We start from the raw sequence: 17,947 nt of genomic DNA, 5'->3' as shown, positions 1-17,947 counted from the left end.
CCTAGCAGGGAGAAAAGTCATCAAAATCTAGCTTTCCCCTAAGCATTACATTTTCCAGTAGAGAAAGGTATCAATGGATCAAAAAGATGAAGGACCCAGAATACAAATTTTAGTTTACCAACTTTTCTCTCAGTGGGCAAAGTGAGGTTGTTTTCCATAAATCAGCATTTTAAACTGTCTTAGACTATTGATATTTGACAACTTCTTAAAATAATGCAAAGAAGATTCTCCCAGTTCTGCATCTTGTCACTGACTTCAATGCGACAGACTTTAACAGGAAAGAAGAATAGGAACTTTGGGGGGACTATCCAAAGAGACATCATTGGGGATTGGGAGCTAAACTAAGAAAAACATAATCGAGTTTTATTTCTTAATATTCAGTCTAATACAAAGTCTAATTGGCTTTAAAGCAAGTGTTAGGATTAGTTCTGCCAAAAATTTAGAGGTAAAAGTTTTAAAAAACGTATTTAGAGCAATGTATTTAAAACAAAAATAGTGAAAAAGCCATCCATAAAGTGCTTTTATTTCCTTCCTGGCACAGATTTAAATACTGTGTTAGATACTGAGTTGAATTAGAATGTGCATTTGAATTCAGAGTAATATGTTTGCTCACTGAATTTATCATACCAATAAATTCTTCTTGTATGAAGATTTAGTATATATATTACAATAAATTCTTCTTGCATATATTTGATGCCCCCATCTGTCTAACACGTATACAAATTTAGACAAATCATGCTTATTTAGGGATTATTTTCCATCCTGGAATCAGTCAATATGCCGTGAATATCCTGTATGGTCGTAATTGTGAAAAAACTGATTATCATTTTCAGAGAGTTCAGATGAGATTTCACCATATTTTTCTCAATTACCAAGAGGATTCAACTCTTTGTAACAAATACGTTTGGGGATTATTATTTTAAGAAGAAGAAGAAAAAGACAGGAAAGAAGAAAAATTAATCTAGTACAACCGCAGCCCAAGCGTTACTGAACTCCCAAGTCACTTTGTCTCTATCATCATGATTATATCACTATGTTGGAATTATTGTTATAATTATTGTGTTATAATTGTTGTTCTTTTTTCTACTAAAATTTAAGCTTGGACAAAAAGGGACTCTCAATCGTCTTCAAGTCTCTAGATTAAGCACAAAAGCCACAGTTAAGTTAATACATTTCTGCTGAATTAACTGGTTGATTAATACACGGATGGATACAAGAAACAGAACTGGTAAGGAATAAAGATAAGTTTAGACAACGTGGACAAAAGCAGCGTGCCAGGCGTGATGAGGCTCCACGGGTAAGTTGCTAATGTGACCAGTTTCTTTTAAGGCAGCATTATTACCATTGACGTAAAAGGAATCACCCGAGTCCAAGGACCTGTGTATTCTGGGGCAAGACTAAGAATACTATCCTGGCATTGTCACGTGAGGAATTTCATTTCACAGCAATCATAATAGAAGTGGACATTCCACTACTTCAATACAGCATATTATTATTCTTATTATTTCGATCATCATCCGCCACCCAACTCTAACTCTTAGTAACTCGACTGATCTCACAAAAACTTCTCGGGCATATTTACATCATCATCCTAGATACTCCTGAGGCAAGGAGATGCAGAGCACAAAGAATCAAAATGCAACACTTTTCCCCTCCTTGGCCAAACAATTTAAGCGAAGTGGAATCTTGCTAAAATACTCTTCAGAAGGATAATAAAAGAAATAATTGCCATGAAAACTTAGTGGGAATGAGAGTGGGTACCCAGCTAGGCAGCTTCTCCAGAGTTTGACTTGATGATAGCATATGAAAGAGATGTAGGGTAAGTACTAGACCCAACAACCAACCACTTGGTGTAAGGTCAAGAACACCAAGTGAGGTGTCAATATACTACTTGGTTTCCAGTTTGGGCTCTGCTATTTATTACAATTCATCTCATTCTCTGAACTTACATTTTCTCATGTGTAGAAGTTTTGTTGCTTCCCCCTTTCTTTCTACTATCTTTTCAAAATGATTTGTTGAGCTCCTACCATGTATCCATCACTGTGGAACTCTCTCTGCCCTAAAATAAATGCACTAATGCCTCAAAGGATTGGTGTGAAGATGAAATAGACACATAGGAACCTTGTAAATAGCATAGTGTTATGTAAAAGGAAAAAGTCTGATCTCTGACCCCTCCTGTGTTCTCTACTAGCCCTAGTTCTCTGGTCTCCATATTTTATCTTGCTTCCCTCCCGCCCTCCACCAAAATTATGATTTTGCTGACAGGGTGTACTCTGGGCTGCATCTTATACTTTTGATCATTTTCTGTAGCTATCGTTTTTACTAGGCTAGTAGAGACAACTAACTGCCTTGAGTTCCCCTCCCCTAAACACAAGCACATGTGCACACACACAAGGTACACACACATGCACCACACACACAGTCACAAAACTCCGTAGTGTGTGTGTCTTAAGAAAAGGAAGAGAAGAAATCCCTCTGCCTAATTCCCAGCAAGCCTATCTTAGAATTCCATAAATAACCAGCTGGAAAGTAACTAAAGGCTACGAGGATAGCACCTAACATTTACTGAGTCCTTACTATACTGCAGGTATGGGCTAAATGGATTTAATCCTTTGAAATAGGTTCTATTATCCTCATTCTATAGATGATGAAACTGAAACACAGAGAGGTTGAAAATGTATGTATCTATGCAGTTGATGAGTGACAGAGCAAGGATTTAAGCCCCGGCTAGTGTGGCCCACAATCACTGTTCTCAATCATTATACCACCGCAGATGATGGCTCTGGGTAGCTGCGACAACTGTCACAAAGACCATCCACTAAGAAAAGTGCTAAGACCTTCACTTCTGAAGACTGTCATTTTGTGTCCATAATGAATACCTACCATTCACTCTCATTCTGTGTGCAAGTTAGGGAAGCAACAAATTTTAAATGAACATAGCAGAGTTAGGCACAGTGACAGCCTAACTGTAAAAAAGGGAATATATATACGTGTGTGTGTGTGTACTTGTGTGTGTGTATATATATATATATATATATTACAAGGACTCAAAACTCAGTAGACTTAAAGACTGGAAAACTTTACTGTAAGACCAAAGACCCAGATCCACCTCAAAATATCCCAAGGATTTCCTATGTGAGAACTGATTATTAACAACCAAATAAAAACACATCCATTTAAGAGAATATAGTTCACAATGGCTATGGAAGTCATGGGCTATTAAGAAAGACGTTCCTTTCCTAAAAGAATTCAAACTACGGAATATGCTTCAGTTATTCAAACAACTAATTTGGGCAGGATATTTTAACCCTAGATATTGTCAGGTAAAAGAAGACTTAATATTATAATTTTATCATATCTACTTTTATATTTATAGCTATACTTGTGTTTATATTTATTGTATTAGTATTATATTAATACTCTTAATATTCTACCATCCTATTAGACTTTGTGTAGGTCAGATGAATCACTTCCTGTAACACATCGACTTAAACCATGCCAGAACTCACCCATATAGAGTTCTTCTTCCATATTAACAACTCAAAAAGGACCCCTGCAGTTTACTTTCTCGCCTTGGTAATCTGTCCATCCTCCTTCAACGCCGTGTCCAGATATTCTGCGATGCTGAGCTACCTCTGAGTCTGGGACCCTGAAGGCATGAAGCCCCAGCTGATTGAATTCCTGGCTAGGTGGCTCCAATGTCTGTATTTGCCTTGTTGTTTATGCTCAATAAATTCATACCATTCAGAGGAAAGACTCAAGACATGAGTAACATCCGCTTCCCCTCGCAATGCACAGGATTAGGAAACAAAGTTGACGACAGGCAGCTGCTCAGGTTCAAAGCCAAGGCTGCCACCTTTCCCTACTTCACATCCCTCTGAGTTCACGATGGCTATGAACAATGAACCAGATCTGAATTGTTCCCCGGCTCTACTCTTCTGGTCTCCATCTGAGAGGGCAGCCAAATGGTGACGGGAGCCACCTGGGGGAGCGGGACGGGGAGGGGGAGGCGGCATCGTGGCTCTCTTCTGGGGAAGCGCAGGCGCACCGTGGGGTTGCTTCCGCCAGCAGCCTTGCTGACAGCTCAGCGACATTCCTTCTCAGCCTAAACAGCAGCGGCAAAAGCCCCATCAAAAGGCACTGTGAGGATGGAGCCAAGAAAGGCAGGATGGCACAGACAGGCGTCGGGCTGTGCTACAGCCAAGTCGCTGTAGGACTGGTTATCTGTACAGCTACCGCCTCAAGCAGAGCGTGAGGTTCTCCACGGCAGGGGCCATGTGCTAGTCACCACTCTTGTCCCAGCATCTTACAAGGGACTTGACACAGGAGGGTATTCATAAAACAGCTGCTGAAGGCACGCATCAGTGGAGTGGGTACCAGCCCTACTGGATCCCACCAGCTTCCTCTGGCTCCTCAAGCATACACTCAGGCAACTAACTGTATGTACATTTGACTCCAAGGACAAAGTCGCTGTCTATTTTTAATAAAGCAGCAGTTTGAGCGAATCCCACGTCTCTTTTCTTACTCTTAGACTGCCTTTCGTTTGTTTGCTTGAGCAAGGATCTGAACTAATTCCAGGCTTTGCTTCATTTTAGTAACAGCCGAAATCTAATCAGGGCTGTATCCTCTCTGCCTCTGTCTCTGTCCCTCTGCCTGCCTTCCTCCTTCCCTCTTCCCTCTTTCTCTGTCTACTCCCACCCTTTTCCTACTCTCCCTGCCTCCACCTCTCTCTCTCTCTCCTCCTTCTCCCTCGCCTCTCTATCCTCTCCCCTTCTCTTTCTACAAATTAAACAGAATAGCTCGTTTTAAACATGGTGTCAAGTTAAGATTGCAACGTTTAACGTGCTAGAATGAAAGCTGTCCTTTGGGAATTGTTTTTGTTTTATTGTGCCCTAAAAATTAAACTCTATGTTAATAGGACTTAATCTTGCTTTCCCACCCTTATCTTGGTAAATAATAAATGTGTGTGTGTGAGAGAGGAAAGTTCTCTGTTGAAAGGGAAGAGTTGGGGGCTTCTGTTAAATGTTATAATTAGTTACATTTATAAACATATCGGCAGTGAATTTACTCCAAACAGACCAATAATTCACCTGCAAAAGTTTAAAAAATAAAATAAAACTTTACTTGAAAGCAAATGAGTTACAGACACACCTGAATACTTAGTTTGTATAAAGTGTATACAGGCTGTCTTTGGACAGTCATCTGACTTTAGTTCGAAGTGGTTTTGTTGTTGTTGTTATTCTTGTGCCCTAGAAAGAATGCAGGTCAAAAGCAAGAGTGACTTGGAATTGGACTTTTGAAAAAGCTGCTGAAAATTCCATTTGCTGTGGGTAGGTTTGTATCCGTTGAACTGCCATGTGGGTCCCTTCCTCTAGGAAAACCTCCTAACCAAGAATTCTTACTGTTAATGACCTCCAGGGTCACAGATTAAACTTCTTAAACTTAGTGGCAGTGCTGACACAAGGCAACAAGCATCCTCTGGTGCACTGGGTCATCACTACGTTACACTGTCTTGTAATATACAAAAAGGAAAGACCAAGAAACTACTATTTTAAGAATGGAGAAAAGCTGCATTCACTGTTCAGCCATATAAAGAAGTTAAACATTACAGAGCCAGTGCAGGCAATGACAGAAAGCTATTAATAGAGTTTCTTTACTCTTTAGGAAAACAGGAAATAAACACTGTGAGAGAGAAGAGAATAGACAATAATTTGGGCAGGTCAGGTACATGGAGGGATTTAGAGTTTTTCTTGCTTCTCAAACTCAGTTCATCATGGCTCTTCTAGGTTGATGGAGTGTCGGGGGCAATGCTGTTCAAGAAATCCAGAAAAGATACATGACTGTTCTAGTTTCTCATCTTCGGAGCTGCACGACCACATGGAGTCAGGGTCACAGTACCATGACCTGCTTGCTTGTCCCCATCTCACCTATGAAAGCCACTTGAGGGGAGGGGAGAACAGCCCAGAGGAGGCAATGTAGCCTTTACAGTCAGGCGGTCCTACTGCTAAATTCTAGATCTTCCCCTATTAGCTGTGTGACCCAAAGAAAGTTAGTTACTCTCTAAGCCTCAATTTCTTCATCTGCAAAATAGCACCTAACTAACACAGTTGTGAGGATTAAATCAAATGAATATTGTAAGGAAAACAGCATGAAACCTGGCTGTCAATACGTCTTAGTACCATCTCCACCACCACTGTTGCTTCGCACATTACCATCACATCCAAAACCACCACCGCCAACACCACCATTATCACCACCACCTGCACCAGTACCACCACCATCACCACCACCATATCCAAAACCACAGCCTCTAATACCACCACCACCACAACCATCAGTATCATTATCATCACCACCATCACCTTCACCACCTCCACCACCATCCGCACCACTACCACCACCATCACCACCATCCAAAACCACAACCTCCAATACCACCACGACCACAACCACCAGTATCATTATCATCACCACCACCACCACCATCACCACCAGCTCCAGTATCACTGCCATTATCACCACTACCACCATCACCACAATTACCAATACCATCACCACCTTTACCACCATCATCCTCATTTTACAGGTGAGGAGACTGACTCAGAGCTTAAGTAATTTGCTGAAAGTTACAAAGCTAGTAGGGGACAAAGGTAGAGCTCCAATCCTGGGTATGGAAGCCAAGTTGAGAGCTCCTCCTAAGTCCACCTTTTATCTCAGAAAGTCTAACATGGAAAAGGCGGGTGGTCTTGGTTTCAAGGGTCACCCCAGGGCTTCAAGGGTACCCAGCACTCAGGATCTCTCTTACCTAAGCTTAAAAAATTATATCTAGAAATAAAATATTCCAGGTTTGTCATTAGTATCTGAATTACCAGGCAGAGTGAAATTTCCCTGATTTCTGCTTCTGGCTGTTTTTGTCCCTTGCCTGCATATCTTCAACTGTCACAGAGAACACAATGCCTATTCCCCTATCTGACCCTGTAGAGACACTGTAAGAGGGAAAGAAAATGTCATGTAGAGCACGAGTCCTGGGGAGAAAGGCAGGAAATGAAAAGGCATTGTTTATTTCGCCTGGCTTTACAACAAGACGGCTGTATAGGCCTGTAAAAAGAATGAGCTCTGGATGGCTCAACCTTTGGCAAACAGATCTGGTATTACGTAGGCAGTCTGTCAAGCCAGGAGAGGAAGCAAAGGAGGAGATTTCCTTTAATTCTGCCCATATTGTTTACCACTTGTTTTCCCTTCCAGGACTTTCTGGACTTCCCCACTCCCAGGACAGAAGGTGCAAGGCATTGTGGGAAGCTGGCAGCAAAACCCCACTAGCTGCTGGTTGGTTCCATTGACACCTTCCACAGAAGTCCCCTCAGCTTGCTCACCCAAGCCAGTGATGAAGATCTCTAGTGCCACGGACCCACCTTGCATTTGGCTGTCCTTTCCTTCTTTCCTGCCTCCTGGCCCAGAGCCACTTCTATTCTACTGTTGCAAATACCCTTAAGAGTTGCATGGCATTTACAATGTAACAGGGGCCTAACAGCTTTCCTATCCCAAAGAATGAATCTCCAGTGAGCAGATTTCAGTAACCATGACAGAACATGACCAAGATACTTTATAGGAAAACCTCTATGGTTCTCAAGATATTGTAACCCATTGGCAATTTTCTACACCTCAGCTAACAAGGACAGAGCAGCGTAACAACAAATAAAACCCCATTATAGGTGTTATACCCTCAAGGTGGCTCCATTGAAAAGAATTAAGCACGCTTAAATCTCCTTCCATGGGTTACCAGTGTCCTCAGGAAGGAAAACCAAAGAAAATCTCTTCCCACTTCACAGTTTGATGTGACATCTGCTTGGGTTCTACCAAGATGATGGTTGTACACTGGTAACGTGGAGAAGATGGAGGGAGTGGGGAGGCAAAGTGGGTTAAGGGCTGCTCCAGTGGCTATAGGATTAAAGGAAGTCAAAAGCATTTCTAGAGACCAAGGACTAATTCACTAAGTGCAAAAGAAAATACTGGCAACATTTTACTAGAAATCTTGTAAAGTTTGCTTAGAAACTCTAAGACGCGATGAGATATAGAGGGGCGAGCACATAAGCTTTTTTTTTAAAGTAGAACAGGTATTTTTTCATTTAACAATTTTTAAATTTTTACGTTACTGTAGTAAAAAACATTTGACGAGATCTACCTTCTTAACAGATTTTTAAGAGTAGAGCACAATATTGTTAACTACAGGTACAAATGCTGTACGGCAGACTTCTAGAACTTACTCGTTTTGCATTTCTGAAACTTTATACCAGTTGGTTAACAACTCCCCGTTTTCCCTTCCCTTTCCGCCGGCAACCACAGTTCTGCTCTTTGCTTCTCTGAGTGATATCTCCTATCTATTTTAGATATCTCATATAAGTAGAATCATGCAGTATTGGTCTTCTGTGATTGGCTTAAAGGGATAATATACTCAGATTAAGTTAAATGCCCTCATAATGACTTAAAATCCCATTAAATGAAATAATGCCATTTGCAGCAACATGGATGGACCTAGAGATTATCATACTAAATGAAGTAAGTCAGAGAAAGACAAATACCATATAATATCACTTACATGTGCAATCTAAAATATGACACAAATGAACTTATCTACAAAACAGAAACAGATTCACAGACATAGCGAACAGACTGATGGTTGCCAAGGGGGAGGGAGTTGTTGGGGAGGGATGGAGGGGGAGTTTGGGGTTAGCAGACACAAACCAGTATATACAGAATGGATAAGCAACAAGGTCCTACTGTGTAGCATAGGGAATTATATTCAATATCCTGGGATAAACCATAATGGAAAAGAATATAAACAAGAATGTGTATATATATATATATATATATGTATAACTGAATCACTTTGCTATACAGCAGAAATCAACACAACATTGTAAATCAACTATACTTCAATTAAAAAAATAAAATCCCACTAAAGAAAATGAATGGTCACTGAGTCTTTCATTAATATTGAGAACCATCTTATTTATTGAAAATGTCCACACACTCAGGTTTACCAAGTTATGATTCCATCTTAAAATGCACATCACATTTTTCTATCCAATTATGCTTCCAGCAAATGCAAATATTTTGCCCTAAATTAAGGCTTCTCCTATAACTTATACCTTATCTTTGTAATGATGTTTGTACTTAACAAAATATGTTATCTCATTATCTCCCATTTTAGAGTATTTGGAGAATATTTCTTCTGTTTCCTTCATAATGATTAGCCCAGCGCTGAATGCAAATCAGGAGCTTAATAAGTATGTGCAGACTGATTGTTATATAAATTCTTCTCTAACCCTGAACCAGAGAAACAAACAGCCCCCTACGTGATAGCCTTGAATGATGACTCAGAAAAGGACCCATACTTTAAACACTTCAGTGTGTCTAAACTATGACATCTCCTCATTTGCTAAGATAAAGCTTCTTTACATAACTATATCATAACCCCAAACTCTAATCAGCAGTGGGAAAATGAGATTACAACAGCAAACATATCAATCTGATTGACACGGTAAACAACCCTTCAGCACATAATCAATTTAGGCTCCCGGCAGCAGTGAATTAGAACTTGTAATTTTTTTTGGTTCTTACCCTGTCTTATTTTTTATAATAGTTATGCATTCATGAAAACATATACATTTATAAAAACATTTCTTGTAGTTATAATTTAGATTTTCGGATGATACTACATGTGGTTTGCTTCTAAGAAGAGAGAAATATTCCAGACTGAAAAGATAATCCACCAAAGCAGAAGTCCATTAAAACCCTAAAATTATTCCATCTAAATTTCTTACATTACACAGGAAAACTTTATGTCAATGTAAAATATCATGCTTCCATCATTTTAGTAGGCTAAACGATGCAGATAAAATTCTTCTGCCACAAAGTAAATCTTGAATATGTTGGATTCTAGGTAATATGTGCTAACAGTCTTTCTTGTCTAATACTACATTCTCTAGTTTTTTTCATCATTTCGGATTCCCCCAAACACACATTATTATTCTTGTTCTGATCATTTCAAATTTTCGTAATTTTTTTTCATTTTTTTATAGCTGATTGCCTTCTCGTATTACATATCTGTTCTACTCTCAGAATTGAACTGCTATCTCATATAGCTAGGTCTTTATTCCTTGGGATTCTATAGAGCAAGAAAAGAATACTAGCAATATAAATAGCAAAAACAAAGTACTTATTTTCCATAGAATATAATAATAATGATTCCATAAAACCTATATAATACTAAAAATTTCTTTCCCATGTATTTTTCCAAAAAAGTGATGTAAATATTTTGCATCCAAAAGCTGTATTTGTTGAGATGTCTTGCATATTGTATGTGCTAGAGTTAATGAAGTTACAGTCAAACTTGAAAATGTAATAGTCTTTAAAGCTAAATTAATTCTGGACAGATCCATTGCTTAACAAATTATGGCTAGAAACTCCCAGTAAAATGATTTGCTAAGCAAGATGTTATGTAAATTTTCCAACCTACATTCTTTGTTTTCCAACTTTGAATTTTAAATGTATAACAGTAAATGCTCATGATCTTTTGAGTAATCTTCCCAAAATGACATTATTGCTGGGCTATAACTAAGTAATTAAATTTGATTTGTATCTACACTAGTTAATTAACCTTAACATTTTCCAGAACAGTCAAGCTAACGTTAGACCTTGAAAAACCAAACAACATTTTGTAATAATTATTACCACTAAACTAGCATCATTAAAGAACAAACATTAGTAGCACTTCAAATCTGTGGATGTCACCTACCAAACCACAAATCAAATTAGCATATTCTTCATTTATTTTTTATTAGCTGTTAACATTAGACAGAATTCCCTGCTGAATGAAAGTCAAGATCAGCTGGCATGGGTTTAGTATTTGTCACTGATTGAGTTTATACAAAAGCATGTGCTAACTGTTAATTATATCTATTTAATGAGTTTTTGCATTGTAATTTTCAAATGTTTTGCCGAGAATACATTTTATTAGAGACTACAAACACCACTTTCCACTTACAGGTATTTTCCTCAAATATGGATTTTGATCTTCAAAAAGGTCATGTTGAAATAATTCAACTCATTTAACATAAAAATATGAATGAATAGGTACAGACATGTTTATTTTATATACTTAAGAGACTTCTTCTACACTAAATATGAGGTCAAAGATTAGGAATCTATCTTGTTCTTAAAACCTATGAATCAGTAAACCTGACTGCCTCTTGATCTCCATCCCTGATCAGATTGGACCCTATTTCTACCTTGGTTAATGGCTTCTTAAAATTAGATATACTTTAAATCCAGGCTTTTCCAGGAATCTCTTTATGATGCTCTGGAAAGAATCATAAATTCTGGGTTCATGCACATCATTAAACAAACAAAAAAAAATTTTTTTAAGTATCTAATAAAGTTCAGTGGCGTCAATAGTCCCATCTATGTATTTTAGATTTTTGAGAAAGTCATCTCTCAAGAGTAACAAATTGGATGAAATATAAATTCATTTTTAAAGATGACTTGAGTTGTGTCTACATAGTTCAACTAGACTGCATGATGACAAACTCTCTTTCACTTGGATCTGACTGTGTGGACCTGGCATTGGAAACTACCAAAGGAAAAATGATCCACAACAAGAAAGAGTAAGGGATCTTGATAATATTATATTTTTCTAAAAGCATTCTGTCTGAATCCTTGGTGCCTAGCCTAAGGCTAAGTCCCAGGCACTGCAATAAATTTATTCAAGCAATAGACTGATTAACCATCTACAAACCTCGTCAGTAGTAAAACTCTATAACATTAAGATGAAAACTCCTTAAAATTAAAATTCTAGAAAGAAGAGAAAAATGTAGGGCTGTAATTTCATTTCACTTATAAATAAAATGTTTTGCCATTGCTAAAATTTCATATTTCAACTTAGCAAATAAAATATAGGAAGAATTTTATAAAACTAGGAACTGGCCGTTGATCTAGAATATGCCTAAGAACACATATACAGAGATGCTGATAATTCCACCAATTCTTACCAGCTTTCACAAGGTATCTAAAATTCTAAAGCTGAAATTTGGCAATATTCCTTCCTTAGCAAGAATTAAATCAATTAAATGGCACAGGCTGAATGTTTGAAATGGAGCTTGACAGAATAAATTATACCATCAAATCACTGTCTCTTTTTTTCCTTCTTCATCTTCTACTACACTGTGCCCAAAAGAAAGTTATTTATTTTTGCTTTGGTAGAAGTCCTGGATGGGAAAGTCTGCCTCTCGAACAAGTAGAGAGCCAGTATTCTCAGGAGAAAGCAAGATCACATTTTCTTGAGAAAACACCCTAAGTAAAATGAGTAAATAAAACAAAACACTAATTTGGTCATATTTAAGAGCTACCCTTGTGAGTTCATTTAATAACATGCAATATTCCTTTAACAACATGCAATATCACTTGTAACCCATGTAAAAGTATATCAAATACAAGAGGGTTCAATAATTGAAATGATTATAAAATGGAATGAGCAAGAATTCCTAGCAAAGAAATAAAGTTTATGTGCTAATGTGGGCAGGATCACATTCAACACAGGCCTTTGGGAAAATCCTTCCTTGGGTGTGCAGTATATTCATTTGCCATTATATTACTATATTTCAGTAAAATATTTGTCCCAACAAAACACATCTCGCTAAGTGGAACATTAACAACATAAGAACCAATGTAAAATAGATATTCAACAAAAGCTCTCCCCACATACACATCCGAAGATGGCTATTATCTCTCTTTGCTTGATTTCATTGTGATATCACGCTAACTGTCCATCTCTATACAACAACGTCAAAGAGGTGAAAGATATTGGAAGGCTCTTTCAGAAAAATCTGTTTCCTCTGCCCATCCACTCCCTTTGTTTTTGTTTTCCCTTCACTTCTTGTAGAAGAAATTTCATCTTGGAGAGAATGCACCGATCATTTGATATATCACATGCCATTTACACAAGAGTTAACTATTTTGAGAACAAACTATATTTTATATTGTTTCTCCTGAAATTCCTAAGTTGCCAATGATTCCACCAACATAATTATTCATTGGAATGTCCTTTTTTTTGTACTGCAGATATTATAAATAGTTTCCTTTCATCCTTCCCGTTTGGATATTGCTCATGGAGTCACATTTTCTGGTTTGCTTTTGGTGAATGCAATGCCCCTGGCCCTCAGCAAGGAAGGAGGAAAAGCTCTGTAAACAGCAGCTGTCTTTGGAATAATTATCGCACAACCAGCCATTCTGTGTTACAGTGTTGGCAAATGTCACTGTAAAGTGCCAATAGGAAAAGTAAATTGCTCCCCACTTTTTTTCTCTGACCTGCTCCCTGTCAACTCGGACGCTTGGACAGAATCTTACTTCTCTCCCCATCCCTATACCAGTAGGGTAAAAGGGTTTGTTTAATCATGTAAAGTAAAATCAGACTGGAACTAAATAAGAGCTAAATGACTTTCCCCATTGGCATAAAACTGAAAAGGCAGGATTGGTCATTAAGTCATAATTAAGCATTAGCATTTAAGCAGAAACATTATATAATCACAAAAACAGTGTCAGATAAAAGCAGCAGAAATCATTTCAGCCAGCCCTGGTAGCCAGGCAATTCTTTTCAGGGATGTTTCTTTTTTGGGCTTTCCCAATTTGTACTCAGTAATGAAGTTAGGACATAATGTGATGTTTTCAATGTTCCCTTTCTGTGTGTATATTACGTGATCAAGATAGAATACAAATTTTTCAACCCATCATAAGTGCTTGGATACATTCTGTCAGAAGACTCATTCTATAAATCTACTTAAAAACTATAAATGTACTTAAAAACTGTAAAAGTACAAAAGTAAAAATAAAATCAAATTAGGATCTCTGGGTATACAGTATATTGATCAGTGGTACAGGAGCTAGAAGCTAGGATATTTCGATATTTTGAAAGTCGTCTTGTTAGTAACTATTCCATTCTTCGCCACTTAGTTTTTAAAAAACACGCACACATTCGCGCATCCACAAATGCACTCAACCACACACATAGGTATAAAAAAAGGACTTACACAATTTCGTCGTTCTGGAACTCGAGCTCTCCGCACGTGTCCTCAAAGTCCTCCCCTCCGCCTCTGGCGGTCCCTTCAATGGTTTTATAGGGAACGATAACATTTCCGCGTGCTCCAGATGTTCTCAATACTTTCACCTCCATGATGCCAATGCTCTCACTCACGTGAGTCACAGGTTCCTCAAAAGTAAAGATGCCTGCGTGGTCATCATCAAAAATAGTCACGGTGGCAGTGGAGGGAGATCCCAGGCAAGCAAGTGTAGAGACATGATTGACTTCCAGGATGCCATCTTCCGAGGCTTCAGAAGATACTTTGACATTGCTGAGATGCACAAGGAAATTCTCATCTTCCTCAAAGATGTCATCATCGATGATGCCAACTCTGATTTCCTTCTGGGTCTCACCAGGCTTAAAGACCACAGTTCCTTCAGTAAATTCGTAATCAGACCCGGCATTGGCTGTGCCATCCTCTGTTCTGAAGTCAACAAACACAGTGTTGGTCAAATCACCACCTCTGCGGATAATTGTCAGGGCTACCGTACCACAGTTCTCCAGACACTGATATGTTCCTTGTTCAAAGAAGATCTTACTGACAGGGTCATTTTCAGCCACTTCCGTGTTGACCTCATGCATGCTGACGGCCTTCCTGGCTTGGTCAGCTGCATGCCTCTTTAAAATGTTGCCCGCCCCGGTCATCAGGCGGGTAGCTTGAATTCGGTAGAATGCTCGACTTTTTTGCTGCTGACTTAAGACTTGGTAGTTGGCCAATTCTATTAATTGCTCTATTTCCTTCTCCGGATGCTTCTGCTTGAGTTCCTTCAGAATCCTAGCCATTTCTCGCCTGGCTTCTTCATCATCTTGGTCCCTCTCATCGACTTCCAGAACTAGAGCACCATCTAAGAAACTGTCAACGTGGGAATTGACCACTTTCCCATCCATCTCAATTTCTGTCTTGGAAGATGGCCTGTCTCCTTCATGTTCAATAATCATTCCCCTCTGCTTGCCAGCCCGGTACCTCTTGTAGACATACTTGTAAAACAGAAGCCTCCTATCTGCCACCCAAGCGAACACAACACAGATGGGAAAGAAGAAGAAAGTAAGCAAACCTTCCCAGACCTCCACGACCCCAGGAGAGATGACAGACAAAATGATGTAAAGCCAGGTATAGGCAAAGATGCTCCAGGCTGCTGTCACAAAGAACACCCGCAAATGCTTAATCTTCCTTGTCTCCCCATCTGGGACGACGTAAACACAAAGTGCAATAATGATGAACATATTGAATGCGGCACTCCCCACAATGGTGCTAGGACCGAGGTCTCCTGCATTGAAGTTATGGCCACACACCTCAATTACTGAAAGGAGAATCTCTGGAGCTGAAGATCCCAGGGCCATCAAGGTCAGGTTGGACACTGTCTCATTCCAGATCCTCACAGTGGCCTTGGTGGTCTCTCCGTTGGGTTTCTTTATGGTGATTTCTTTTTCTTGAGACGTGATGACTTCTATAGAGGACATGAATCGGTCGGCAATGATAGAGACTCCGAGAAACATGTAGACCATGGCCACGAAATACACAGTCGCTCTAGCAATTTTGTCCCCAAAGGAAGGGTCTTGGGGCTCCCAAATGGGTAAAATCACCCCTTTCTTACAGTAATAGGAGCCAGTACACTCGCTGGTTTCATTGCCTTCTCCTTTCATTTCTGTCTCAGCGCTTATATGGTCCACGTGGGAAAACAAGAGAGCCACCATGGCTAACACATGAAATCCCATCGAAAAGGTGGGTGAGAGACCGAATCGCAGCATGTTGGACAATGGCAGAGTTCCAACTGTCCCAACCTACTGGGAAAAATAAGATAGGGGGAGGGTGGGGGGAAAAAATCACATCATTAGATCCAGATCCAAAGCATGACTAATTACTTATTTTTATTACTTTTACTAATGATTTGTTTATATTTGACTATCACAACATCTATGGAGAATCATGATTCTAAGAACCCATCTGTGATTAAGCAATCCTTGGTAACGTTTACAGCCCAATCTCTCCACTTGAGAATTTTCTACATGTAGTCCCCATTCACTGAGCAATGTACACAGCTGACTTACTGGAATGAAATGCTCAATTATATCCTTGCCTTGTTGAATACACATGCATGCATGCTAACAGCCAATGAGAAAAAACAAAAAATTTTGACACATTGCATAATTTTCTCCTCGTTGCTGAGGCAGATTTCCTTTTAAACTGTGGTTAGTACAATCACCTTCCAGAAACTGTTTCATCACCAAAATCACCTCGTTAAGAGTGATGCTATGAAATTTAGACTCTAAAAATCCTACCAACGCAAGGCTTGGTGATGATCTTAAATTCTAGAGCACAACTTTTCACTGCATTTCATGAAATCATGTCCTATGGCTCTTGGAAGCACAGAGAAATCTTCAAGCTTGCTTGCAATCAAAGCTCAATGGTATTTGTACTTGAGGGGAAAAAAAATCTGCTATAAGGCAATATTTCCACACATTAAGTACAGTTTTTAAAAGCGTGTTTTGACGAGAGCACATTTCCTCCTAATTTTCAGCAAGCCCGGGTCTCCTGATGCATTAGCAGCCAGGCATCTGGTTCTTCAAGCACTGCTCTTCGTATCTGTGTACAGATCTCGCTCTAGAATCTGCAGGCTGCCCACAACAGGAAAGGGAGATAAGCAGGTCCAGGTCTAGGAGTGTGTAAGTAAGGCTTTTGCCTGGCAGGCTGTGAAATCAGCATTACCAGCCATAAAACGTTCCTCCTCTGTGTCAATGTCAGACTTGCCATGGTCCTTCTGAAATACACATTAGTTCTATAGAGGATTCAAGCGACCCAAAAATGCAAGGGCAATAATTCCATCTAAATTAGCTCATGTGACAAAATGACAGCGACCACAACGTATACATGTGATGAAGGGCGGTAGGCAATGAGGGATATGGCAACGGCATCCCTGGTGGGGGAATTCAGGTTCATGGTGGCTCCATCCACCACTCTGCCTTGCTTACCAAGCTGTGTGCCTCTCAGTGACCTTGCATCACCTCTGATTCCAGGGCTCTGGTGAAGGTGGTAGGGGCAGGCGCTGAAGCAAAGAAGGGTCTGCTCCAAGTCAGGGTAGGTCTGGTCTGGAAAGCCAGTTATGACATCGGATAACACGGGGATAAGAAGGGTCCTGAGTCAGAGCTTAGCCCTGTGGCCTGACACAGAGTTAAAAGTGGAGCTGAGTTAGACCCCCTCATAGCCTCAGGCTGTCTGAGAGTCACGCCCACATTCACCTAGGCTCTCTGGCTTATGTTTGAGGCTGATGGCTTATACTGAAAAGTGCACCAGGGCCCCGGAGAACCTCCACCCTGGTCCAGCCCATTCTGGCACACCCTCCGCAAGCCCACCATCACCTAAAGTCCTTGTTTTTAGCTCATTAATGTTGGGAGATAAGCTCTGACCCTTTTCCCCATGCTAAAGAAGACACAGCAGAGGGCTGCGATGGTGGAATTCCATTCTAGGTAAAAGGTCGAAAAATAGAAGCATATTTTCAAAATATGCAAAAGTTCATGGTCAGTGTGTCTAACTGTTGAGTCATTACTGGGCTTGGGTGGGTTATAGGATTTCTCCTTAAAACAAGGTAACATTGAACCATCCTGTCAGAGCAGTGGCAGATCCAGTTCTAACTCCCTTATGCCGCAATTTATTCCGCATATTTATAAGAGACACCTAGACAAATTTTAGAAGGATATGCTAGGCTCTCTTCTAGGTCCTGAGAATTCATCAACGAATTTTTTTTTAAGCCTCCATCTTTGTGGACCTTATATTCTAATGGGGAGGAAACAAACAAATAAATGTAAATGTCAGAC

At 39.6% G+C, this 17,947-nt stretch overlaps 1 protein-coding gene across 11 annotated transcripts in view; it reads right to left on the bottom strand.

Moving 5' to 3' along the window:
- The window catches only part of SLC8A1 (solute carrier family 8 member A1), a 364,166-nt gene that overhangs the window by 327,433 nt on the left and 18,786 nt on the right, over positions 1–17,947 (bottom strand). For 5 of the 11 annotated variants that reach the window (XM_059943530.1, XM_059943526.1, XM_059943527.1 and 2 more), the window contains exon 2: positions 14,085–15,916. In XM_059943530.1, the coding sequence (XP_059799513.1) occupies positions 14,085–15,883 (1,799 nt within the window). In that variant the 5' untranslated portion in view covers positions 15,884–15,916. Of the gene's footprint in view, positions 1–14,084; positions 15,920–17,947 lie in introns of those variants that run through there. The other 6 variants (XM_059943519.1, XM_059943524.1, XM_059943525.1 and 3 more) reach the window with 2 other exon arrangements.

The sequence above is a fragment of the Balaenoptera ricei genome, chromosome 13, assembly GCF_028023285.1.
Source record: "Balaenoptera ricei isolate mBalRic1 chromosome 13, mBalRic1.hap2, whole genome shotgun sequence".
Taxonomy (NCBI): Eukaryota; Metazoa; Chordata; class Mammalia; order Artiodactyla; family Balaenopteridae; genus Balaenoptera; species Balaenoptera ricei.
This window is presented reverse-complemented; position numbering and strand designations above follow the sequence as displayed.